Source organism: Lycorma delicatula, chromosome 4 (assembly GCF_047948215.1).
Source record: "Lycorma delicatula isolate Av1 chromosome 4, ASM4794821v1, whole genome shotgun sequence".
NCBI lineage: Eukaryota > Metazoa > Arthropoda > Insecta > Hemiptera > Fulgoridae > Lycorma > Lycorma delicatula.
Genome location: NC_134458.1, coordinates 101,174,175 through 101,202,061, shown reverse-complemented (window position 1 = coordinate 101,202,061; position 27,887 = coordinate 101,174,175). Strand labels below are relative to the sequence as shown.

Genomic DNA, 27,887 nt, shown 5'->3' with positions numbered 1-27,887 from the left:
ATATAACCCTTAATACATAATATAAGCCTTAAAGTATATGCCGTATCTTTTAGCTGCTGATTATAAAGTTGAGAATTAAGCTTGTTAACATGTATAAACAAAAAAATTAAAATGGCAATTTTGAAGGTACAAGTATACTGTTATATTACAGTAGATAGAATAGTGAGGTAATTTTTCTTTGGATGCCATTTTCATTACATATTATAAATTTTGACAATATTTTTATTGTTTTGTTATGAAATTATATAACTGATGTGTAATTATTATTTTGAATAGCAGTGAATTATGTTTTAATATTATATACACATAAATTTATATAAGTAATATTTACTGTAATTGTATGTTTTCATCCTGTTTTCTTTTAGTCATGTAAGTAATTGTTATAAAAAGCAGCTATTTAAAGATAAAAATAATATATCCATATATATAAATGCACTCAGTATATAATGACCTGATTACTGTTTAACTCTTTTTTTTTTTAGTTTTTCAAAGTAATGTAAGTTGCTTTGTTGGTCAATTACTGCACAACTGGCATGTTCAGTTTTACGTACCAATTATTTTGTATACATTAATCAAAGTTATTAAATTCAAGAAAACAAATTTTAACTTTAAATATTAAAAAAATAATTACTTAATTATAAATGTGAAATGATATCGTATTGTAATTATTGTTAGTTGGTAAAGAATTTCCTTAATACATTTAAAAATTATTAAAACGATTTCTAACAGTAATAGAAAGCAAAAAATTATGTTTATTTGGTATTATATTTTTTTTTCAAAATGGAGGCCCTACTATATACATAAAAGAAGTGCTGCATTTCAGCTGACTTTTTTATAGTTGATCAACAAGTGATTATATGAGTCCTCATATGAAGTATAATTAACATAGTCTTTTGAATGGGGAGAATTTCTTTGTTTTATCCCTCATAGTATGTGGAGTAACTATCATGAAGTCCAATATGTTAACAACACTTGATATGTTAGCTTTGATCATTGACATCTAGAGAATATTGACTATGTTTACTACACTCAGTAGTCACTAGTAAATACCACGGCATGCCCTGTTAAACCTCTTTCAAGGAAGTAGGATTGGCTGAAGCCAATCCTACTTCCTACTGTGTCCAATGCTGCAGGATTGGTTGCTCCTTGTGTTGTAGTGTTTGCCCAGCAGCCTGCAATGCAGTCTTAGGTGTGGGGACATCAGCATATGGGGATAATGTGGCCCAGTGCTCTTGCTGCCTTGGAAGCAGTTTTCAGTTTTGCAGAGCGGATGAAGCATAAATGATTTTTGAAGTTTAATCATATTAGTCATGCAGTGAATCCACACCCAACCATTGGTTTTCATTTAGTTTGGTGATCTATGGAAACCTGTTTATTAAATATGGCTCTGATCATTGAAATTTTACCTTCATTCATATAATTTAATTTAGAGGATGTTACTTTCCAAGGTTTTAATGGTGCAGTTTTATGATCATACCCAGAACCATCCATCATGCTTATTATTTTACATTCTCTTACCTAATTTTCTTTTCGACCTTAATTTTATTCTGGTTTCTGTTATAAATTAGCTTTATTTATTGAAGTTTAATTATATTAGTCACACGTTTTTTCTTTTATAGTATTGAAGATGACTTCATTACCTGGAAAGATAAATTTTGGCCATCTGTTTGTGATTATTTTGGTATTGAATCAACTGGTGAAGATGTTAGTATAAGACAATATAAATTAACAGAACATACTGATATTATTACTGATAGAGTATACTCAGGTGAAGTGGCTAGATTACATTCATTACGTAATCAACGACCGTAAGTAATATAAAAATCTGTTACTAATAATATTGATTATTTTCAAATATTTTATTGCAGTGATGTATACTAAATTATTTTTATATCCTTTATGCTGGGTATAAAGAATTGTCCTCTCTTTTCATTTCTTGTTGATATGTTGAAATCCATTCCTTTGTCTTTTTTTTTTTTGAAGAGGTGGAGGAACCCCATTTATGGGTGCCGAAGCAGTTTCAAACTCACTGACAGGTTCCACAAGATGTTATTAATTGCTTATGTATTCCTGCACACTGTCGACTAAACCTCCATCCCTGGCAACCTACCCCTCCTGGAAAGCATTAAAAGAGCATTACTTCAGGAGGGGTAAATGCCCATACACACACACAATCAGTCACCACAAACAAACATCAAAATCCAACCATCACATGTGCATCACACTAAACACAGCTAAAAGTATAAGAATATCAACACAATACCATTCAAGCACAAACATACCGGACAGGCACATAGATACCTTGTACACATATATCACACAGACTTACACTCTCAAGCACGCTTAATAACCACACACATGTACTCACCCAGCAATCATGCACACAACTTGCATACTTACCCAAAGCAGCCATCTGTCGTTGCTTCGAAGAAGAAAGCACACCCTCAGGCATCAGGAGTGGAGTGTCCACGACCTCACCACGTCAAGGCGACCCGCACATGCTCTCAGGGACTCTCGAGTCACTCAGCTGCAGACCTGTCCAATCCAGCGCCCTCTGTGTCTTCTTCCCCTGCAGAAATCCTCGTACTCACGAAGCTTCACCATCATGTTTTTAACATAATCTTTGACAGCCCTCCATTCTTTCTCTCCCTTAACTATTACTTCTTGTGTCTCCTTAGGTCTGAACATATCTGTTTGACTCAGTGTATGCAGGATTTCTGTGCACTCCACAACAAATATTATACACTCATAAAATACATGGAGTGAGGTGTCCTCTTCATCGCACTGGGGGCATAGTTCTGAGTGGTCCAGTCCAAAACGATGTAAGTATGACTGGTAACCACCATGGCCTGCTAGAAACTGTATGAGTTCATAGCCCAGCGAGCCATACAGTCTCAGACACCAGATCCGAATATCCCCTATGAGATGGTGGGTCTACCTGCCTTTAGTTCCCCTTTCCCACCACTCCTGCCAAATCTGGATAATTTCCTTGGTGAGCTCTTTAATTTTTCTTTTCTTTTCGTCTGGTGGCAAATTCCCCAGCTCCTTAATCCTTCTCCGTTGCCCAGTCATTAAATCTATCAGTGAGAGTCCTATCAGCACTTCTGCCGCCTCACAGGAGACTTGTTTAATATGCTGCATAACCCTCAAGTAGCACCACCTATAGAAAGCCTTTAACTTTCCCCAATATATGCCATATCTTATGATGCCAGCCCAAATTTCAGCTCCATATATCATCATCAAGTAGGCCAAACCGGCCTGTATTCCTATGTCTAATCCTCATTCACATTTTATCAATTGTTATTCAAAGCTTACATAGCACAGTACTTGCAAGCATGCTAAGCTGAAAAATTGAGGTAGTGGTTAGTCTCTTTCCCTCTTAAAAGCTGGATATAGTGATGCTTTAACTGGAGAGAGATCTATATAACAAAATTTTTGCCAGGAGCAAGAACTGTCAAACACCAAATAGAAAAAAATTATTCGTAATATGGTTAATTTGAAATAATCAAACAGGAATTGTTTACATTACTATTTGTAATTTTCAGCATTTTCAGAAATAATTGAGAATTACAGAAAAATAGTCTTTTATTTAATAATTTCTCAATTGATGTTGGTAATATGTTCCATGATGTTGTTTGAATAATATGAGAGAACATTATAAAATGAAAAATTGAATTATAAGATTCATAACTTTAAAGTATTGATCCACTGATCTCTGGCAAAATGGTAGCATATTTGCCTTTCATTACAGAAATTCCAGATTAAAGTCAATAATGGCATTCTTCACAGCCACAAAATATTATAACATATTATATGCTATCATTATATGAATACTAGAAGTTTGATTTTAAGTGCAATCTGTAAATCCATTTGTAAATGTTATTGGTGGGTGACAGCATTTTGTTACTATATAAATAATAACTTTCCTGGAATAATGATTATTTATTACGTAATCCAAAACCTTCCTTACAAATTCATTAATAGTTTTCTTATTTTCTTCCAGACTGTCTCCTGTTATTTTTTAAACACCAATACTCGCCTCATGTTCTTTAAACTTTTAGAACAAGCTAGTAATAACATTAAATTCTTTAGCTTTGGTGTATAAAAACATAATGACAGTTATTATGTTCTATATTTAAATTATGTACTGGATATTTGACATTGTTTATAAATTAGCGACTTTTGAGTTCTTGATCCTATACTTGAATATGTAATGTGAAGTCATAACATATTGATAATTCTACTTGGTGTAACATATTTTAATTGTTTATTTATTCTGATAAAAACACTTCATTCTTTAATTCTATCTGGTTATTATAAAATAAATATTACTTATTCATCATTATATAAACAAGTTTAATTTTGAGTGCAATATTAGCACAGCAGTTTATACTTTGAATTTGATATCATATTTTATATACATGATAATGGATAATGCTAAATACCATTATATAAAAAAACATAGAATTTCAACAATTAAAAGTGATTTAGTGATATAGCTAGACAGCATAAGTTGGCTTATTCATCAGAGGTAGAAGCACAGTCCCCTTTGTAATTTAGTAATTCCAGATATAAAATAAAATTTGTCATGTACAATTTTAATGAGTATAGTTATTATTACTTTATGTTTGACATCTTATCACCTTAATCTTCAGACATAAAAAATTATGTAGCTGAACAAAAACTTAATCATCTTTAAATTAAGAAATGGAATTATGTTCAAACATTTTGAAAAATATAGTATTGAAAGATAAAAGAAATATTTCTGTTCACATAAAAGAATATCTAGGAAATTATGTTAAGCAAGGTTTTTTAATTGAAATTTAAAATTGATAAAATTAAAACCATAATTACTGTGAGTTTAAAACTTGGAGTCAACAGTGAGGAGAATAGTAGTGATGGCAAAGTAGCAACAAATCTTAAATTAGTAACAGCTAGTTACAGATTGTTTTAGAGAGATGAATGTATCTGTGAGAGAAGAATTAAACATAAATATTCCAGTTAGTCTCGCCTTTTTTTTTTTTAATATGAGTAGATGTTACTGTAGTAAAAATAAATTATTAGGTTACATTTAAATAGTAATTTAAAAATGCAGAAAAGGGATAGTTAGTTGTAGCACATCAGTGCAACGTCATTCATGCTTCAATAAAATACATGCAGGCTTGTATGCAGTAATACATATTTGGCCAGTCTAATCCTGAATGGTGTCTTAAGCTAATGATGTAAGTGAACTAAGAATGTTGGTAACAGTAACACAAGAATATTGTATATTTTAACGGTAATTTACATCTTTGACATGATATTACATTTTATTTCAGTGTTCTATGTTTTTTCTCAAAAACTAGAAAAGAAATATGCCCTGTTGTATAGTTAAATTACTGAGATATAACACCACCTTAGAACACTCAACTAAAAACCTGAATCATTAGCTTTAGCTAAAAAAGCTCATTTATACCCCCAAAAATTATATCCCTCTTAAAAAGGAAATATAAATAATTGAAATGGAAGAAATTGTGCCCAAGAAAATCTTAACCTTATAAGAAAAGGTGCATCCCATAATAGCTCTTGTGAAACATTTAATTTTTCAAAGTAAAAAAAGTATCTTACAAGTTCACTGTTACTGTTTAAATATAGAAAAAGAAAAAAAAAAATGGTAAAATTTTTGTTCTTTGAGTACATCTCCAATTATTTGTCAGAAAAGGTGTACATAAATTATTTTGTGATTAACACTTATGAAGTCTGTGTTTTATTACGTGATTGTCTGTTTTAGGTGTTAACCTTTCTTTTTTGTTCACAATTTAGACCAGATAATATTTTCTGCTTTTATTGTTATCTAAAAAGTTAACTGAAAATTGTTATCTTGCAGACCATTTGATGTAAAGAACCCATATTTGGCCGAAGTTGTTGTCAACAAAGAACTTCACACTGGTGGTAATCGTTCATGTATGCACATTGAATTTAATATTGAGGGATCTAGAATGCGTTATGATACCGGTAAGTTTTTATTGTAAATATAGATTGATTATTAAATAATTATTTAGAAAAATAGTTCTGCAAAATAAATTTCACAAATTGTTATTTCAGAATAATGGTCAGAACAATTTAGTTATTTTTTCTCAAACTTTTGAATTGCTTATTGATAATGTGGCAGTTACCAATGTCAGTGATTTTTCAATTAGTCACTAACCACAATGAGCATGATCATCAGTAAATCATCTTGTACAAACGAATCATTGACTTTGTATATAGTTCTGACTTTAAGTCTACTCTTAGGTTAGACTGCAAATATACAAAACATCTAGAATAACAGCGTACTTTTATTATGCTGTTTAAAAATATGTACATATACTTTTTTGTTTTTATCACATCAGTATGTTTTCTGTTCTCTTAACTTTTTTTTTATTACCGGTTATCCAACATGTTGGTGAACCTGTGTGTTTATTGTACCAGGTGATCATTTGAAAAGTTACCACATTTATTATTCAACAGCTACCAGTCCCATCGTATTTCTGTTTGCAGGCATGTATACTATTCTCAGGGGGAACCTTTTTAAAATTATTTTCAAAGGGGTGGAACCCCTCTCTCTGCTACACCTACCCCAACTCAAAAATCTTAAGTGGCAATGGTAACATTTAATTACATTAATTGACAACCTGAAAAAAATAATGAATTTTGGTGAAAAGAAAATTAAAATTCGCCCACCCCTTCTCACAGCTGGTGTGAAAACCATTTCGGGTAGTACTTTTTTTAAATTTTAGTCCAACAAAAATAACTATAAAATTACGTGATATTACTTTTAAACCGTTTGAAATAATCATAATCTCCAGATTAAAACTGAAAATTATTTTTTAAATTACCAACACAAAGTTTTGCTCTTAAATGTTTTCTAAATATTCAAGAGTTGAAAACTTATCTTTTTTAAATGAGATGATGTAGCTTGTGACATCTCATTGGAAGGTCATTTGAATGAAAAGTAATTTAGTACAAATAAGATAAAAATTGGTTAGTTATGATTAAAAATGTGTTTTTTTTTTAGGTTGTTGGGATACAGTGTTACTGACCCAAAGCATTAGGTCTGAAATTGTCCGTTCTTAAAAATATGGGTTTCAGGTTTCTCCAGCATTGAAAAAACATACCAGTAAACACAGCATTACAATATCAGTTAGACATACAAAAAACCAGTAATAAGCTACCTACTTCTTATACGTTTTTTGAATGCACACTGTGGAAACTCATCATCAAATTTTTGCAGTATTTGGTCCGAATGTAATGAATGAACGGAATGTAAGAAAGTAGTATCGTTAATTTGTGGTAGGAAGAACATTTGACCCACCAGGTTGGTGTAGTGATGACGTCGTCATCACAAATCAGCTGATTTTGAAGTTGACAGTTCTAAGGTTCAAATCCTAATAAAGGCAGTTACTTCTATACAGATTTGAATACTAGATCATGTATACCGGTGTTCTTTGGTGGTTGGGTTTCAATTAACCACACATCTCAGGAATGCTCGACCTGAGTCTGTACAAGACTATACTTCATTTACATTCATACATATTATCCTCATTCATCCTCTGAAGTAATACCTTACAGTGGTTCTGGAGGCTAAACAGAAAAAAAGAAAGGGAGAACATCTGTTTGTGATGTGCAGTGCTCATGATGCCCTACTGTCATTATTAAACAGCTGAAAGAGAAGATTGATAGTCATGTTAAACGGAACTGCTGTTTCATGTTAGTTGAACATAGTGATAAATTTCCTGTATGCTACACGAAATTGTGATTGTTCACCTAAATTACTGTACAATTTGTGCCCAATGGGTTCCAATAATGTTGGCAGACAAACACATGTATGCTGCTGTGTCACTCTTGGAACAGTACCGCAGAGAGGTGATGAAATGCTTTATCACATAGTGACTGGTGATGAAATGTGGGTTTTCCACTACTCACTAAAGAGTAAACGTCAGTCACTTCAGCGGCATCATTCTCAGTTGCCTTCAAAGACAAAAAAATTCAAACACTTTCAGAAAGTGATGGCCACAATTTTTTGGGATCACCACAGTATTACTGTGTGTCTTTATGCCTTGCTGAGAGACAATTAATGGTGATCTTTATTTGGAAATTTTGATGAAGCGTCATGCAATTCAAAATCGCCGGTGTGGTCTTTTGACTCATGTAGTGTGCTTGTTTCATGACAAAGCACATCCACATGCTACAAAAAAAACTTTGAACTTCTCAAAGATTTCAGATGGGATATTTTTGACCATCCACTGTACAGTCCAGATCTTGATCTAAGTGATTTCCACCTGTTAACAAAATTGGAGTTTCTTAGTGGGAATCGCTCTGAAAGTGACAATGACAACTATTCGTGAGTGGCTTAATGGACTGGCAGCAGACTTCTTTGATTATGACAAATAAAAACTAATGCCACAATTTGACAATTGCTTGACCTTAGGAGGTGATTATGTGGAAAAATAGTTTAAAAAATGTAGATTATGGCTCATGTACTAATGTTAAAATAAATTTGTTACAATAAGAAAAAGAATAAAAAATAACAGTTTTTACTCTGGATGACCCTCATTATTTTATTTCCAGAACACTTATTAGAGTTTTAAGATATTAGGGTGTGCATGTATGTGCACACACATTATATCTTTATCGTATGATATGAAAATAAAAGCGGTAAATTTGATAATAAAAAATATCATTCCTGAACACTTTATTTATTATATCAGTTCTTTGAATTTTTATTAGACAGTGTTACTAAGCCATTATTTATAGCCAGTATTTATCAGATATTTTGATATTTAGCAAACAGTTAAGTCTAGCAAGAAAAAAATATTAAAAATACGACTGCCAAAAAAACATTGCTCTTTAAAATACAGGATAATTAAAGAGCATGCAGGTGACAATTTTGTATATGGTATATTTTTTCTAATTTTTAAATATATTTAAACATATATATATATATATATATATATATATAGTCTATGAAAATCCCGGCAATGTAAGAATTCCAACGCAGGGTCATACATCTAAATTGGTTCAGCCGTTGAGGTGCTGGGGTGGAACTAACAAACATGCATACATACATATACCCTAAATACATTACACTCCTTTTTGGACAGCCGTGAAAAAGTAGACCAATATAAAATTAAATGAGAATAAGTCAAGCTAATAATATAATAGCAAAAAAGCTACTGTGGCCAGAGGCAACACTACTTTGCCTAAAGCACAGAAAGGGCTTTAAACTATTGTAAATTAATAATAGATATTAATCCTAATAATGAGAAAACTAAAAATTATTCACTGTTTTCAGTTTTGTTTTGTAATTTATACGAACAAATGTATTTATTAACTTGTTACATTGCATATTAGCCTTTTTAAGTCTTATGTATTTTTTTTCTTATTTTCATTTGTTATTGTAAATTCTATTTTTGACATATTTACATAATTTCTTATTTTTATCTTTATTGCTGTTTTTGTTTTTAATAATGTTTATTTTTCTTTCATATGAACAGGTGATCATGCTGCTGTTTATGCAAAGAATCGAGATGAAAATGTAAATAGATTAGGTGAACTTTTAGGAGTAGATTTGGATACTATTTTTACATTGACAAATACCGATGGTAAGAAAATTAGTTAATTTAGTGACTTTTTAATTTATCTCTTAGTATAATTTTTTTCTTTAATGTGTTTGATAGATCACTTTAAATACTGTGCTAGCCCTAATGATCAGTAGGCCTCCATTGTCAACCATGTTATAGAAATTGATTAAAATAATCCTATCTTGTATGGTATGTGGTTTTATTAAATCCAAGAATAATGTAATGGATGGAGAAATAAATGATATTTACTATAGATTTTCAAATATCCGCTTAGAATGAGGCAGAATAGATGGATATTCAGCTCTGGCAAAATGGTAGTGTCTTCATTTTTAATCCAAAAGATTCTAGATTTAAAAAATAGTCAGGATTTACACATTTCATACACAACAAATACTTCATTTCATATTCCCAGCATAAGCCTTAAACTTGTGTGATGACTTAATCATTTTTAATAAAAAAAAAAGATTGTTACAGTTATGTAGATTTAAATTTTAGCCAATAATATTTTATGGAATGTATTGTAAATTAAAAATATAAAAACTATTAACACTATTTGGAATAGTGCTTTCATCTGAATTTGGTAATAATTGAACAATTTAAGTTGTTGTCCTAAAATGTTACCATGAGTTAAAGAAAGTAAATTCTTCTTTTCACAGGTTAGAAATTAGGGAATATAATAACTGAATCATGGGGAGAATAAATATAGCCCACTGATATATTGGATAGATACGAGGGTAAATCAAATATAAACAGGATTTTATTTTTTTTTTTAATTTATTTATTGAAAAATAAAAGGCAAATATAATTTATTTTTCTGCACAGTTTCCTGCTTTAGAAATACATTTTTCGTGGCGAGAAGGAAGGTTTTTATCGCAGCATTGTAGAATGAAGCTGATTGTGTCAGGAGCCAATTGTTCACGAATCTCTCTACATCCTTGTCATCTTTAAGTCGTCCTCCTAGAGCTTCTTTAAGCTGCCCAAACAAATAAAAATCACAGATTGATAGGTCCAGGCTGTAGGGAGAATGATCAAGCTGAGTCCAGTGCATTTCTTCTAGTTTTGAGACTGTTAGAGCTGCAGTTTTGAGGCCTCGCAGTAGTAAGCAGCATTGGTTGTGTGTCGCTTTTGCAAAAAAATAAGTAAGCAAAATGCCTCGCCGTTCGAAATAAATGGTTGAAAAAACCTTGCCAGCTGACAGTCGAGTCTTGACTTTCACTGGGGCTGCCTTCCCTTTTTTCCGCCATTCCATACTGGCCTGTTTTGACCGGGGAGTGTAGTGGTGGACCCACGTTTCATCGCAGGTGGTGATCAGACTCAAAAATGCATCACCTTTCGCAAATCTTACTGTAAGTCTCTGACAGACCTCCAAATGTCTCAACTTCTGAACTGTGGTCAAGAGATGAGGGATCCATCTCGCGCACACTTTATAGAACTGTAGGTCATCTGTGATGATTGCTTGACTGCTCCCATAACTTATTCCAACTTGTTCCACAATCTCGGATACTCTCACCCATCGATTGTCTTCAAAAATGTCTTGAACCGCATGAATGTTTTTGTCGGTAATGCTGGTCCGAGGATGACTATCGTGTTCCTGATTTTCTACTCGTTCTCATCCTTCCTTGAATTCTTTATGCCAGGCAAACACATGTGTCTGAAGATTGACTGTGCAGTCAATCTTCAGAAAATTTCCATTGCTTGAACTCCTTTACAAGCAAGAAATTTTATAATTATTCATTGCACAATGGAGGGGTGCACCTGTTGCTCCAACATCATGAGCGTTACTGATAAATTGGTTGGGAGTGTGGAATGGACAGTTCTCCCCACTCCTAATGAATGACCTCACCCAAGCATACTAGAAGTACAGGCTCTGTCCTACCAACCGTAGACGCTCAGGAAAAAAATCCCATTTATATTTGATTTACCCCTGTATCCATTAACGTAGTTCTAATCAGGGTCATAACTATAATTTTGTTGACATGAGTCACCAGTCACTGTTATAAATAGCAAACCCATATTCAAGAACCAGCAGCGTCCCACTTTAGGATTACTAAAATAATTGAGTAATAAAAGTGTTTATTCAAATGTCTTTTACATTGAGCCACATACACCATTATTAAAGCTGAAATACAGGTAGCATTCAATTTGACTAGTGACTCTCACACTCTTTTCACCATAGAAAAGAGTGGCGTTTAAGGAACATGGTTATTCTCTGAGTGAGCAAGTATGCATTAATTGCCTTGCATAAATATCATTCATAAGGTAGTATTGCTAAAAATTAATTTTAATAATAATTATGATAAAATGACTCATACAAGGTAGGTTAAAAAAGTTCCCCAAATGCCTCGTACAGTTTAAAATAGCAATCGTAATTTAGAAATTTTGTTTTTATATCTATTTTATATTGTTTTATATATATTTTGTTTTATATACGTATAATTTGTTTTTATATTTGTTTTATGTTGGCAGCACTCAAGTTGTTATAATATAAGCATATCACATGTTTCCTGTTTTGCAAGTAACAATACTGAAGCTGTTTATTTCATATCATGTATTCACAGTAAAAAATATATATCAGTAATTAAACACACACAAATACCTAATTTTGTGTTTTGCTTAAAAAATTGGCCATCAGACACATTAATGCTGCTTGAACAAACATATGGAGAATTGGCAGTAAAGAAAGTAGCATCAATAGTTGGGATATCAGTCTGAAGTTACCACATTATTCTCCATGTTATAGACATGCTTCACATTTGTCAACACATTTTTCTACAAATGTTGTCTGGAGATTAGAAAGAAACTCACGTGGCACTGGCTGAAAAGCTCATTATTATACCTGATTAAGATCAAAATTTTCTGAAACAAATTCATAACGAGAAATGAGACATAGTGTGTGTTTTGTATGATCATAGATAAGATGCCAGTCAGAGTGAAAATCAAATGTGCGATCACAGAAACTTCATTTGGATAGGAGGAAAGAAAAAAGTTATGCTGGAAGCTTTTTTGATTTGCAGGATACTGTTCAGTACAAATTATTCTTGATGAGCAGACAGTGAACAAGAAAATATATATCTATATCCATTGTTTTTAAGAAGGAAGCTCCCTAAAAACTGGGAAACAAGGAATTGGATTCATTTGTGTGACAGTGCACCAGTACATCGAGCCTTGCTTATATTTGGCATGACACTATGTAATAACTCTGGAGCATGCACCACATTCTTCTGACTTGGCACCAGCTGATTTTTACTTTTTCCTTGTTTGAAAAATGCTCTTATGGAGGTAAGATATAAGAACATTGATTATCTGATGGCCAGTGAGACAAAACAGCTGAAGATGATATCTTGAAATAGGTTCCATGAATGTTTCCAACAACCTTAGATATTGTTATTACATAATGCAGCTATCAGAGGAAACTAGAAGGAAATGCACTCTGAAATGTTTTCATATAAGCAGTTTTTGAAAAATAAGCTAATTCTGAGAACATTTGAACCTACCTTGAATATGCTGCTTCTATATAGCAGCGAAGCAAGATATGATCAGCAATAGGCAAAAAATATGAATAAAGAAATGAAAAAACTAGACTATTTTGTGCCTTTATGTTAAATTTAATATAAAAGAAATATAAGAAGAATATATATTAGTTATTTTTTAATCCCATTCTAATTTTTTTTTTTTTTTTCAATTTCAGAGGATAGTAGCAAGAAACATCCATTTCCTTGTCCTTGTTCATATAGAACTGCTCTTACTTATTATATCGATATTACATCAAATCCACGTACCCATATATTAAAAGAATTATCTGAGTATTGTACAAATCCTGATGTAAGTATTAATTCTTATGATTAATCAAACCATTATAAATTTCCATTAAGTTACCCAATGTAATGATAGTTTTTCCATGTATCATAATGTTATTACATAACAGTAATTATAGTTCACCTGTTCATGTGTAAACACTGCAGCTCCATTGAAAGTATTGCAGCCAATTGTTTACTAATGGCTTGTGTAACTATACTGTTATTTTGTTTTAATTAGAATATAGTAATGAGGGTAAGAAATATGGATGTTCACAGTGTTACGTTTAGTGCACAGCTTTAGTTATGAATCTTACCTTATAAAAATTTGATTCTTTTTTGGTAATAATACACTACAACTTCCTAACACTTTTTTAAATAACTTACTTTTAGTCGTTTATTTATTTTATATTTTTCATAATTTATTATAATTTTGTTTCTAGGAACAAGCAAAGTTAAAATTAATGGCATCTACAAGTCCAGAAGGTAAACAGATGTATAATAATTGGATAATTCAAGATAACAGAAATATAATTCATATTCTTGAAGATATGCCATCATGTAAACCAGCTACTGATCATTTATGTGAATTATTGCCGCGTTTACAGTGTCGTTATTACTCAATTTCATCATCTGCTAAGGTATACTTTATTTTTTATTATATATATCAATTTTCCTTGCATAAACTGTTTTTTCAGCAAATTATCATCTTGAGAAAATGTACTTATTGCTATAATGAATTAAACAATCACCAAGGTCATTCAATTTCTTTTCTTTTAGGTCAAAATATCTTAAATTTTTTTTTAAAAAAACATTACACCCAGATCGTCAGCAAGATTAAATTGAAGGTCATTAACTTTCAGTGATGAAGACATTGGTGGGAGTTTTTTTACAATATCAAAATAAATTACATCATGTATGTACAGTAGTATGTAAATTAATCTGAGCACAGATTTTATTGCCATGTTGTTGGCACCAAATCTTATTGAAACACTCCATTGCCTTGTGGGAATTTGTTTTGAAGTTGTGTCACATTTCTTTCCTTCAGAATCTAGATATTTCCATCACTTTTCAACATACCATCCAGTGGAAATAATGAACAAAGCAAGTCTACTTTTTCTCATTAATAACTGATCCTGTGTTGGAGTATTTTTCTTTTAAGGCCACATTTGCATTTTCTTTAAGGTGAAAAGGAACCAGCCTCTATATAGTCCAATCTTTGATGGTATTACCTCAGAATTCTTTTGAACATCAATTTTCATGAAAATTTGTAATTAAGCTTATTTAACCCTCTGCTTCAAAAGTTATATGTTCCTGATGTGTGCTTTTTGTTTTTTGGGGGTGAAAACTACCCCTTGTTAAAAAAATTAAAAAACCTAGATTTAAATATTTCATAGATTGAAATCATGTTTACTTTAAATATGTAAAATAAAAATTCTTTTATGTTGTGGAATATAATTTATGATGTTTTACAACGTTTCAATCCTTAGAAACTATTCCTTATGATGAAATTTAAAAAAAATTAGTTTTCAACAGTTTGAAATGTTGTAATGATGCATTTATAATGAATCAAAATCCCTTTACTGTTTATAATATAATTTATGATTTATTGCAACATTTCAACCCTTAATAACCAACTCTTATGAAAAAAAAAAATGTTAAAATTATAGATGTAAGTGTCTAGTGTCTCAAAATCATTTATATGTGTAGAATAAACATTGTTCCATATTCTGAAACATAATTTATGATGTGTTACAATGTTGCAACCCTTTGAATCCACCCTAATAACAAAAAAAAACTTAGTTTTCAACAGCTTAAAATGTTTTAATGGTGCATTTATAATGAATTATAAACTTTTTATAGTTGTTATGTAATTTATAATTTATTGCAACATCCCAAACCTTACAAACCGGCCTTGTGATTCAAATTGACAATCATGTTTACTTAAAATTAAAAACTACCACCACGTGTTTATTCTTTTGGTTTTGAAAATGTACTGACTACATATAAAAAAGATATATATTCACGCATATACATGTTCAATATAGCTACATACATCTACGCACACAAAGTTTTATCATCCATCAACAGGTGTTGGCGTATGGTGTGCTCCATTACTTTTCTTCTATACTTTCTACCTATACTTTCATCTATATGTAAATAAATATGTGTGTATATATATATATATATATTATATATTAGTGTATGAGGATATACTTTTACATATATAGATACAGTTATTTTTGTTCACATATATTCATAAATGCTCCGAAACTATTGAGAATATAAAAATTTACATGCTCCAAAAGTTTCACTGAAAAAATGTGATTGGTTTTTCAATGATAGCTTCCTTAATCTATAACCAATTCAATTGCTCAAAAAAGCCATTTTGCAGGGAATTTCAAGGGCTACAAGGCATGTAAAGTTCAAATTCTTTGAGCCCTTTGTTTTTGAAGGCTTGGGGAGGGTGGTCCTCGCCCTCAAATGTTTTTAATGGTGATATCTCAATCAGTTTTTATTCTACAGAAATAAAATAAAAACAAAAATTTTTAGTAAAAAAAAAACTAAATTTTTGTACTGTAGCCTTTTTACGTATTTTCTTTAGTTTTTGAATTATTAAAAAAATAAAATTTTTAAGAAATTTCAAAAAAATCTTTCAAATTTGAATCAACTTTTTTTTCAAAAGGCATTAATTAATTAATTAATTAAAGGCATAATTGAAATAACAAAAGAAAATAATAATAATAAAAAATTGGCCATTTTAGAAAAATATCATATGTATAAATATGGACAGAAATTCAGCTTGATGAATATGAAATCAGAATTTGATAATGATAGTCTTATCTGAGCTGCTATACATAGCAGCACTTTTGTTAATATTAAGTAAAATTTATTTTATGTTAGCGCAGTGCTGTATTATTTAGTGGCTGGTCATGAACATGTTTAATAATAGAAAATAAAATATTTTAATCTTTTCAATGTTTTAATGTGTAATTGGTTTTTAATCAACTGATGATGAGGAATTCCCTAGAAAGCGCTATTGATATGTAAAAAAGAGAGAATAAAGAAAAAGTAAAATAATAAAATAAGGTAAGAACTCTTATTAATTTTGTATTTTGGTGCGTTAAGCTGAGTTTTGTTTATGCTTTTGAATTAATTAGTTCAGAGGAAGATATGGATAAAAAAGAATTTATTTTACCTAATTTATGTATGTATATATATAAATATAAATATATATATTTATTTATTTATTTACTAACCAACCAAGGTTTTCACATTTATTCTTTAATGATATTCATGTTAAAGTGGAAAATGGAAAAGTGTCAAAACCTTGATAGGAGTTTAATCTGATCTGATTAGTTATAAAAAATGTTAACTATGAAGTGTAACCAGTTAGTGCATTATATATTAACATAATCCTATTTAATATGAGAAATATAGTACTGAAGCATGTTATTTTATGAATAGATAAAATATAACTTACACAATATGATTTTTAATGGAATAATTGTTATAACAATTGTATAAAATTAACCTATAAATAAATTACAAACTTTGCTTGTTTTTTTTATTTTTATTGTCTTCAATTTTTTATTTTTACAGTTGTATCCAACTACTGTTCACATAACAGCTGTTAAAGTTGAGTATAAAACACCAACTGGTCGTGTTAATAAGGGTATTTGTACTACTTGGTTGGGTGAAAAGATGCCGACTAAGGATGAAGATGCTGTAAAACCTCTTGTTCCAGTTTTCATACGTAAATCACAATTTAAGTAAGTTTTTTTTATTTTTATTAAATCTTAAATTATCAGAAATGTATTAATCACTGAGTGAAGTAAGATCCCATTTTAACTTTACCTTTTGGCATTTCATTTGTTCTGACACACACCAAATACATTTGACATTTTATTGGAAGGTTGTTGTTGTTTGGTGTGATACCAAAAGCATAATGCAGATTATCATGATGCAGTCGGTCAGGGAAGGAAGCGATTGTCAACCGATGATCTCATTGAGCGAGTGGATGAGAAAAAATTCTAGAAAATCGTCGGTTCACAGTTTCTGTATTGAGTGATTCGTTTCTGAAATTTCAAGGTCAGCTCTCTACACAATTGTGAGTGAGAGACTTCAGTACCATGTGCGAGATGGGTTCCCAAGATGCTGTCCGACCATCACAAAACAATGAGAATGGACGCCTCCCTAACGTTTCTCCAGCGCTACCACAATGAAAGAGAAGATATTTTGAACAAAATTGTCACAGGGATCAGACATGGGTCCATTTCAAAACTGAAGAAACAAAAGAACAATCCAAACAGTGGATGCATTCTCATTCTCCCATTAAACCAAAGAAGTTCAAGCGAATCTTCTCAAACAGAAAGTGTATGGCTACTGTGTTCCGGGACCGGAATGGATTTCTCTTGGTGGAATTCATGGATCATGGCACGACCATCACTGCAGCCTCATATTGCGTGATTCTTCAACGTCTATGAAGGGCAGTTCAGAATAAGCAGAGAGGAATTTTGTCATCAGACATTGTCTTTCTCCATGACAATGCTCGGCCGTACACTGCAGCTGTAACAAAGAAGCTCCTGCAGCATTTTCATTGGGAAGTGTTTGATCACCCACCATACAGCCCAGACTTGGCTCCATCCGATTTTCACCTCTTTGCTCACATGAAATGCTGGCTAGAAGGACAACATTTTGACACAGACATCGAGCTGCAGACCAGCGTAGAAACATGGCTGAAAACACAGGCAGCTCCGTTCGATGACGAGGGTATTGGAAAGTTGGTACCACGCTACAACAAATGTCTAAATCGAAGTGGCGACTATGTAGAGAAATAGCGTAACTATGTAAGTATTTGTTACAAATAAAAAATTTTTTATTTTCATTGTGGTTTTAATTTCGTGACCGATTGGACTTTGAAAAAAAAAATAACCGTCGTATATATGTAATATAATATATATTGTAATATTGATTGATTATAATCAATCAATAAATAATCTCTGGTGTCTAATTACACCACAATAATAAATCAATAAAAAATCGTATAATGTATATCTTTATGTTGTATGCACGTGTGCATGTATGTAGTATAGCAATTAGTCTGTAGACTGTTCAGGGGTGTAAGAGCAATATGAATGTGACATCACAAATAAATTAATGTAGTTGTGCAGAATAAATTATATATAATAATACAATATTTATGTACATAATAGCAATCTTACATGTGAAAACAAATCAAATGAAATTATACTAATAATAAAGTATATGAATATTAAATTAATCATTAAAGACTGGTAATAAGCACAATTTGTGCACAGGTCTTCTTAATCATTACCTCTATCTAAATCAACAACCTTATAAGGTTGTCAGAACCCGGATAAACCTGGGTTACAATTCCATATTTTCAATGCATGGGTGAAGAATTTTCTTTGGTAATTAATACCAAGTCTAACACAAAGGTTACAGGAAGGAAAATTCCATTTATTGTGTTGCTGAAGATAATGTAAATAGTCCTTAGACCATCATTTCCAAATAGATTGCACAAATTTTTGGAGTAGTTGCCAGCAGCCTAAGCAGGTAATTTCACTTTTTTGGTAATTAGACACAAGAAGTGCACAGAAGTGAGTGGACATTCAATGAGAAACTGTCCCTGTGATAGAGGTTCTGGATCTTTGTGATATATAGATATAGTGAAAATAGGACGGGAATTGAGACTGGCTTCAAATTTGGTTAAAACCGTATATAATTCCTCTTAAAGGATAATTTTGATGCAACGGAAGTTGAAACTGTTATCAGAAAACATTTAAATAGGGATACCTCTACGTGATAAAATCATAATTGGACTGCCGCAGTCTACTACACAAGCAGAAAATGGTTGGGAAGGAATTGCTCTGGAAGGTGGTAGTGTAAGTAAAGACCTGTCAGTCTTGATTGTAGGGACACAAGAATTAAAGGTAAATTTCTTATAGCAGGAATTCAAGGTGTAACACTGATAATGATTATATCACTATGACAATGCATTATAAGTAAAACATTGTAGGAAAACCTCTCCATATTAGAATTTAAAGGGAAATAAAATTTCTCAGCACAGGAGCTCATTAAATTTATAGAGAAAGATCTAATAGTAAGGGAGTTTCATATATACATAAATCTCAACTACCTAAAAATGCCACTTTTAGATTAAGCAGATTTAATCACAAAAACAGAACAGTAAGAAGAATTACACAATTCAATTAAAATATAATAAATAAATTCCATTTTTTCATATTTAATACATTTCTTAAATCTGTAAATTTCAGATTTTTGTTTATGCAAGTTTAAAGGACTTAAAAGAAATCCATTGTGAATCATTTAATATTTTTAATAACTTTGTATTATTGACATAGTAGAATTGTAACAAAGTAAAATTTTTTATGCTTATAAATTATTATTTAAAATATTGATCATTTATGTTAATACTATTTTTTGAACATTTAAGTTGAAAGTATTCTCTTCATGCATGTATAAACCAATAATGAAAAGAGTTTTATTAATTTATAATTAAAATTTGAAGAAAATAAATTTTTTTCTCTTAAATCTTGACAACACTACTTTATATTATGGCTTAACTTCTTCATTATTTTAAATATGCTATAAAAAAAAGTTCAGAGTCCTAAACATTTTTCTGTTTCATTAAAACAAAGGCATATGCATTGATTGTTATTCCATAGATTTATTTTAGAATAAATTAATTTTCCTGACTAAAAAAGATGCAACAATAAGGACAGGTGATATTTTTACATTTGACCAGTTTTGGTAACTTTCCTCGCCACTTGAGTTTATGGACTTTCCTTTTACACGTTCTTTCACCATCTTCCATTTTAACAGATATTCTTCTGTTGACTCAAGTGAAACAGCCTTATTCTGTGAAGTGGATTAGTAATGTTTAGCTTTTATCTTTGAATCTTTTTACAGACTTGTCACAATATCTGTTCAATCATTGTTTTTGTTAAATGATGTTACGTGTGAGATATTCTGATTTTGTTCTTGGGTTCTGGTAGATCATTGTATATCTGATGTTTCTTTTGTTGTAGTTAAAAATTTGTCATTATTAATACACACATCTGATCCTTCTGAATGATACAATAATAATATCTGAATCAGAATTAGTTAAAAACTACTCTGGACTAAAAATTAATAAAAATGAAATGAAATGTTCTGAATATACAATATGTATTTTTAAATTTAAATTTGTTTAGCTCATGACATATCACCTGTATACTGAATGAATACTAATTTACAATCTCAACAGTTTAGTACAATATTGCATATAAATTTCATTTACCATTGTATTACATCTGATCAATTAAGTTTTATATCAGTTTTAATAAATCACTTTAATGCATTAAAGAAGCAATGATAATGTTTAAAAACAGACAATTAAATCCAGTCGAAAGTAACAGAACTAAATTTTCAACTGAATCTGATGAATGTTTGATTTTCAGAAGTTTCATTGTTGAATGTTATTTCATTTTGTTTGAAGTGATCACCAGATTTTATAAATTTGGTTTTTACTATTTTTTCCTAGGGTTATCAATGTTTAACTTTTTAGATGAATTATCAGGTTTGTGAATAAATTTTTTGTTTTATTTTTTGTGTTTATAATTGTTTTCATTGCCCACAGTAATTCCCATGATGTTGCTGTTGTTGTTACCTTCAGAATTGATAATTTTATAAAACCTATCAGTAAATATTGTTAACAATCTTTGTGGGGTAATCATTTTTTAACATTGTTTTTTGTTTTTGCTTCCTTAATAACCTTCCTTCTGTTGATTGGGTCAGTAATTGTTAGAACTCTCCTTACTAAATTTTTTACTACAGCCCTTGTATATGACTGGGCTGAGCTAACAGATATTTTAAATATCTACCAGAAGTCTTCTTAGCAAACCAACTAGTATATACTTTCCCATTCTGATGGGATATGGATATATCAAGAAACACCAAACATTTATCACATTCTACTTGTGTGATTTTTAATGTCCTTATGATAGTTATTAAATTAATTCAGTATGTCCTCAATTTGGTTATCTGACAAAAATAATGAAATATCATCTACATATCTTTTACAGAAAGCCACCTTACTCCTCACGTTGGTCATTATTTGGGGTTTGCAAAATTCCATCACTAAATTTGCCAAACATCAGAAATAGGCAATCCCATGGCTAACCCATGACATTGTTCATAAAATTTATGCTGAAATTTGAAAAACGTGTTATTTACACACTTTTAATTCCACTAATAAAATCTTCTTCATTTATATTGGTAAACCCTTTATTTCCTCCCATTTACTTTGATTGCCTGTATGGTTAATTCAACAGGTATACTAGTGTTCAGTGAAACCCACCCAAAAGACACAAGTCTGTAATTTTTCAAGTCTGTAATTACAGACAAAAGTCTGTAATTTTGGACACAAGTCCAAATTTTCAGTTTGTTTACGTATAAAAATTTGGAATTCCCATGAATCTTTAATATTAAACTCATTTTTTCCCACTACTTTTTGAATTATTTTGACTAAAAATTTGGTTAAGTTATAGTTGGGCCCCTGAAAACAACTGACTGTTGGTCTCATCAGATAAACATCTTTATATAGCCTTATTAAATCATATTCTTGGTGGCTTTTGCATTAATTTAATTAGTTTTAAGTAATATAATATTGTAAAGTGGTTGTTTTTAGTGAAGAATTATAATATGAAATAATTGTAATCCAAATATTTATCTGTGTATTTATATTTATTTCTATTATTTGTGTTGTGACTTTTTGAATCTGAATATTTTGTAAGGCCTTCCTGTTATTTTACAAGGCTTGGCTGATAAATTTTGCACATATATGCATAGCATATGAATAAAAATATATTGGAATTAAATAAAAATTGAATAAAAGTACAATACCTTAGCTACAAAATGCAGTATTTTTTTTTCAATATAATCCCCGTTTACACTGATACTTTTCCCAATGTGTAACAAGTTTTTGCATTCCATCACTGAAAAATTCTGGTGGTCTTTCTCGGTTCCAAGTGACCACAGCTTCCTTCACCTCATCGTCGGTGGTGTAATGATTACCTTTGAGATCCCCCTTGAGATGAAAGAAGAAGTGGAAGCACAGAGCCAAATCTGGTGAGTTTGGTGGTTGCGGAATAGACTCAAACTTCAGCTTGCGGAAAGCCATCAGATAGTTTACACAGTACCCATTGTGCACAGATTTTACAGTAATTAAATTGCTTGATAATATGGCCTAATCATTCTTTAGATAGCCTAACTGAATAGCAGTGCATTGCTGGGTGATTCACCAGTCACTTTGAAAAAAAATCATCCACCTCCTTTCGATGTTTCTTGTTGGTCACAGAAACTGGTCATCCACTGCGAGGTGCATCCTCAATTGTTGCTTTACCAGCTTCACATTCACAAAATTCACAGTACTCCTGTCAACAGTCTCACTACCGTAAACCGCTTTTTAATGATGAAAAACATTTGTAGAATTCACATTTTCTGCTGTTAAAAATTAAATCACTGTCTGCTGTTTTAACTGTGTTGACATATTGGCTATGTAACTCTATTTTAACTGCTACTGAAAACAAACTGGTAAATGGATTTCAACGCATTATCGCAGATTTGTAGAGAGGGATTTTAACTATCATGTGCTGCCATACCCAACTCGATGCTACTTTTTGTCTGTTTAGCATGCTAGTGTGCAAAATATATCAGCCTAGCCTCATAACATCCAATTGAAAAGTTATCATTTATTATTATATATATATGATTACTGTATAATTATTGCTATAATTTTATATATAATTTACAACAATTTGAAATGGAAAGGATAGGTTGTAACATATCATTTTAATGGATATTGAAAAAGAAAAATTTTAATATAAAAAACGTAGGACTACAACAGTTTTAACCAAAGAGACCGTATATTGTTTTTCACAGCTAGTTTCAGAAGTGGTCTACAGTACGTTGTAAGTAACTGCTCAGCAGTGAAACATTAAAAACATAAAGTTTAGCAAGTGCACCTGCCTCAAAATACCTATTTTTCAGTTTGAGACCATGTCTTGGGGTGCACTGTAGGCCATGTTGAAACTAGCTGTGAAAATCATTAACGGCTGTCATTTTTGTTAGATTTCTCATCAAGTCAAAGTTTTATATATGAAAATTTTTGAGATGCTCTCCCATGGGGACTTGGGGTATGGTTGTCTAAAACCAAAAATATAGATGGTGTTAAGGTAGGAGTTTTCACTTTTATTTTTAATATTTGTTACAAACTTTTATATTATTTGATTTCAGGTTGCCTACAAGACCTCAGACACCAATTATTATGATTGGTCCTGGTACAGGATTAGCACCATTCAGGGGTTTCATTCAAGAACGTGATTTATTGAGGAAAGCAGGTTATTTATTTTTAATAATAATATTTTAGTATTGGTTGTAAAACTATTCGGTGCTTATAGAATACTGACAATAAATGACAATAAAAATAAATACAAGGAATACGACAGTCATGATCAACCAATTCATTGTTACTTCATATCCAGTCACTTGGAAACTAATTTTGAAACAAAAGTCCTTCTATTTGTTTTACAAGAGATCTATTAAAAACCTTTTGAATATTCTTTGTCTGAGATCCCAAGTGTTTCCACTGCATACTTTGGTGTTTCAATTCTGGCTCATAGTGATGAACCCACGTTTCATCACTAGTGATTATTCTGCCCAAAAATGTGTTGCCTTCCTTGTTCAAGCAATCGAGTAAACTTTGGCAGATGTCAACACGTTTGAGCTTGTGCTCACAGTAAGCTGTCTTGGTACCCATCGTGCACAGACTTTACAAAAGCTGAACTCGTGGATGATTTGGTGGGCAGAACCATGACTGATGTTCAAAGAAAACGCTACCTCATCAGTGGTAACTTGCCTATTCATCAGAACTATCTCTTGAGCTTGCTAAATCTTGCTGTCCATGGTGGAGGTTGACAAGTATTCTCCTCCCTCTTTGTGCACCACACTTGTCCAGTCAATCTGAAGTTTCTTGATTCATGAAAAACACTTTTACATGGTAAAGCATTGTCCCCATATTGTAATAAAAGTCTATGTTGAACTTCAGCCCATTTAAAACCAATTTATACACATCGACCAGAGAAATCGGATCACTGCTTGTTGTTTGTCCTTGGTACAAACTGCTAGCAGAGCAAACATGTTTATACTCTTAACAGCCGGAAGGCAAATGAAGTGATCAGAATTAAATTTTGTACATGTGGCTGCAGTCATACCAACTCTGAGCATGCATGCGTAGAAGGCAGTATGACAACCTTGAAGGTGTGTTATAACAAAAGTGTAGATAATTTTTTACTCGCCCTCATAAATTAATAAATTAAAAATATATATAGTGGGATCTGATCATCTATTCAAAAATCTAACAACTGTTTTTCATACAAAATTTTTTTAATATTTTTATAATTTTTTTTTTAATAGGATATTAGTAAGAATCTATATTTGAGATATTTTTATTTGCTTGTCTTCTTACTTTTTCATTATACTACGTAAACAGTACATAAGCTGGAGACTATGTTCACATAAAATGAACATTTTGGATGCAGTCATTTATAAAGAGAAATATTTAATGTGATACAGATATTTAATTTTACAAAAAAATACTAATATAGTTTGAGCAATACACTATGATTAAATCTGTAACTAATCTAAGCATAGCCATAGTTAATGAGTTAAGCGTATGTTTATTAAAACAATAATTAATTATCTATGTTATTTGTTGGTGTAACTTTGCATATTATTTTAATTATAGGTAAACCAGTTGGAGATACTATATTATATTTTGGTTGTCGTAGAAAGGATGAAGATTATTTATATCAAGATGAACTTGCTGAATATGTTAAAAATGGAACACTTAAGGTACTTTTCCATATTTTTATTAACCTCTTAGCTGATTACCTGGTGTTACCTTGATTTTATTTATCCAAATCTTATCCTTTTATCCAATATTTTTATTCTTTTCCTAGAAAAGGAATCAAATCTGTCTATAGTGTTAAATCAAAGAAATTTTATTTACAGGTGTTAAAAAGTATTACTACAGTATACAAATTATAAAGTAAATTCTTTTACAAATTCACTATAATATAATTTAACACATCTTTATTAAACAACAGTTTTAATACATTTCTAAAAATTTCCAGAAGGTGCTACAGAGTTCTGTTCATTCCATGCGATTAAACTTGGACTTAATTGTCATTGGGACTGTCGCTAATCAGCCTAGTGACCCTGAAAATGAAGGATTAAACACTAATATCGATTGTTTTCAACTATTTTTACATGCCACCCCTTCCCACCCCATCATAGAAGTGCTAGGGGTATCTTACACAGTATTTTTTTTCTAGATAAGTTATATGTGTACAAAGTTTGATTGAAATTTCTCCAGGCATTCCAGAGTTTGCTAGAACACATACACACACACACACATATACACACACACACACACACACACACACACACACACACACACACACACACACACACACACACACACACACACACACAAACATATATACATACATCAATTTTTATTACTATCTTTTATGACCACATAGGATCACTCTAGTCAGTCCATCATCCAAGTTTCATTGGTGGGACTGTTTGGGCCTTGCAGTCCTCCCAGTACTTCTTTATATGTTTCGATATTTGTGCCCTTTCTGGTGTTGAAAATGTTCATGTTGAGTTTTTTATTGTATGTTTTCTTGATTTTCTTTTCTTTTCTTTTTTTTATCTGAGGTGTCTTCTGGTATTAAGGCCAATTTCCTTCAGATCCTCTCTTATTTCTCTAATCCACCTGCATCCTGATTTGTTGTTTTTCAGATCGACATTGTACTGTGCTAGCTGTTTCAAAGTCTTGAATCTTGCATCCTTTCGACATGTCCAAAAAATCCTAGTCACCTCTTATGCATGGTATCAGTGATGGGTTCTAACTCTTTGTACAAGACTTTATCAGGCAAAATCCGCCACTGCTCTTCTTTTTGGTACTTTTTATTGATGCAGGTTCTTTCAATTTTCTGGAGTCTGTCTGTCTTTGATTGTTTGTTCAATTGGAAGAGTGTTTCTGCTGCGTAAGTGGCTTCTGGTTTTATAGCTGTGTTGTAGTGTCTTATTTTTGCGTTTTTTGATAGACATTTTTTATTATAAGTGTACCAGGTTAATTTTTGAGCTTTAGCTAGTTTGTTTCTTCTTATTTGGATCAAGGTTTTTTTGTTTAGGTTGTTTATTATTTCTCAGAGGAATTTAAATTGGGTTATTATTTTGATTTTATTACCATTTCTTCTTACTTCATTTAATCGTGCTGGTTTTTGGGGCATAGTTTCTGTCTTTTTGAATGATATTTTGAGGCCAATGTTATTTGCAATGTTTTGAAGTTCTAATATCTGTTATTTAGCTTTGTCGATGTCATTTGCTAGCAGTGTCAAGTTGTTGGGCAAACCAAGACAGTTTTTGATTTTTCAGCCTTTTTTACTTTTGGGGGCATTTTTTGAGCCATTCCTTATTACCATTTCTAGACACAGTTGAATAATAGCAATGAGAGCCAATCGGCTTGGTGCAGTCTTGTTTTGGTCTCAAGTAGTTCTGAGAGCTCGCCTCTTAATTTTACCTTCGACTTAGTATTTGTGAGGGTCAGTTTTATCATGTTTAATAATTTGGTATGTACTCCGAGGTGTCTTAGAATTTTTATTAGTGATTCTCTGTAGATGCAGTCATAAGCTTTCTTGAAATCTACAAATGTTATCACCATGTCTCTGTTTCTTTTCCTGTTGTAATCCATTATTAGCTTGAGACTCATGATCTGGTCTGGACAGCTCCTCCAGGGTCTGAAACTTCCCTGGTATTATCCTAATTCTTTCTCGAGTTGTGAACTGTTCCTTTTGAGGATGATTCTTGAAAGAATTTTGTATGTTGCGTCTAGGAGTGAGTTTCCCCTGTAAATTGTTAGGGCCTGTTTTATCCCCTTTTTTTGAGTAGCAGATGGATGAGGGCTGTAGTCCAGTGTTCTGGTAGTTCTTCTTTGATCCAGATATTGACAAGCTGTTGATGAAGAGTAGTTTTTGCTGATCTTCCTGCATGTTTCCAGATCTCTACAAAAATTTGATCTCTTGCTGCTTTGTAATTCATCTCACTCAGTACTTGGTAGACTTCTTTTATTGTGGGAGGGTTGATTGTTTTCTGATGGTGTTGTTATTGGAGGTGTTGGTGTTGAAGTTTAGGAGTTCTTTCAGTTCTTCGCAATTTAGGAGCGTGTTGAAATGTTTAGGATTTCTGCATTGTCTTTATTGTTATGGGCTAGTTTACTGCTTTCATTCTTTATTAGTAGGTTTGGGTGTTCGTATTTTTAGAGCTAATTTTTTATTTTTTTGTAGTAGTCTCTCGACTTTGTTTTATTGAATTCTTCTTCTATTGACTTTAG

The 27,887-nt window shown here is 31.4% G+C and overlaps 1 protein-coding gene across 4 annotated transcripts in view; it reads left to right on the top strand.

Annotated features, from left to right (window-relative positions):
- Cpr (Cytochrome P450 reductase) overlaps positions 1 to 27,887 on the top strand; it is a 213,466-nt gene that overhangs the window by 176,355 nt on the left and 9,224 nt on the right. For all 4 annotated transcript variants that reach the window (XM_075363816.1, XM_075363815.1, XM_075363814.1 and 1 more), the window contains exons 6-13: positions 1,620 to 1,808; positions 5,867 to 5,994; positions 9,516 to 9,623; positions 13,291 to 13,424; positions 13,840 to 14,037; positions 17,000 to 17,169; positions 23,720 to 23,823; positions 25,230 to 25,336. In XM_075363816.1, the coding sequence (XP_075219931.1) occupies positions 1,620 to 1,808; positions 5,867 to 5,994; positions 9,516 to 9,623; positions 13,291 to 13,424; positions 13,840 to 14,037; positions 17,000 to 17,169; positions 23,720 to 23,823; positions 25,230 to 25,336 (1,138 nt within the window). The remainder of the gene's footprint in view (positions 1 to 1,619; positions 1,809 to 5,866; positions 5,995 to 9,515; positions 9,624 to 13,290; positions 13,425 to 13,839; positions 14,038 to 16,999; positions 17,170 to 23,719; positions 23,824 to 25,229; positions 25,337 to 27,887) is intronic.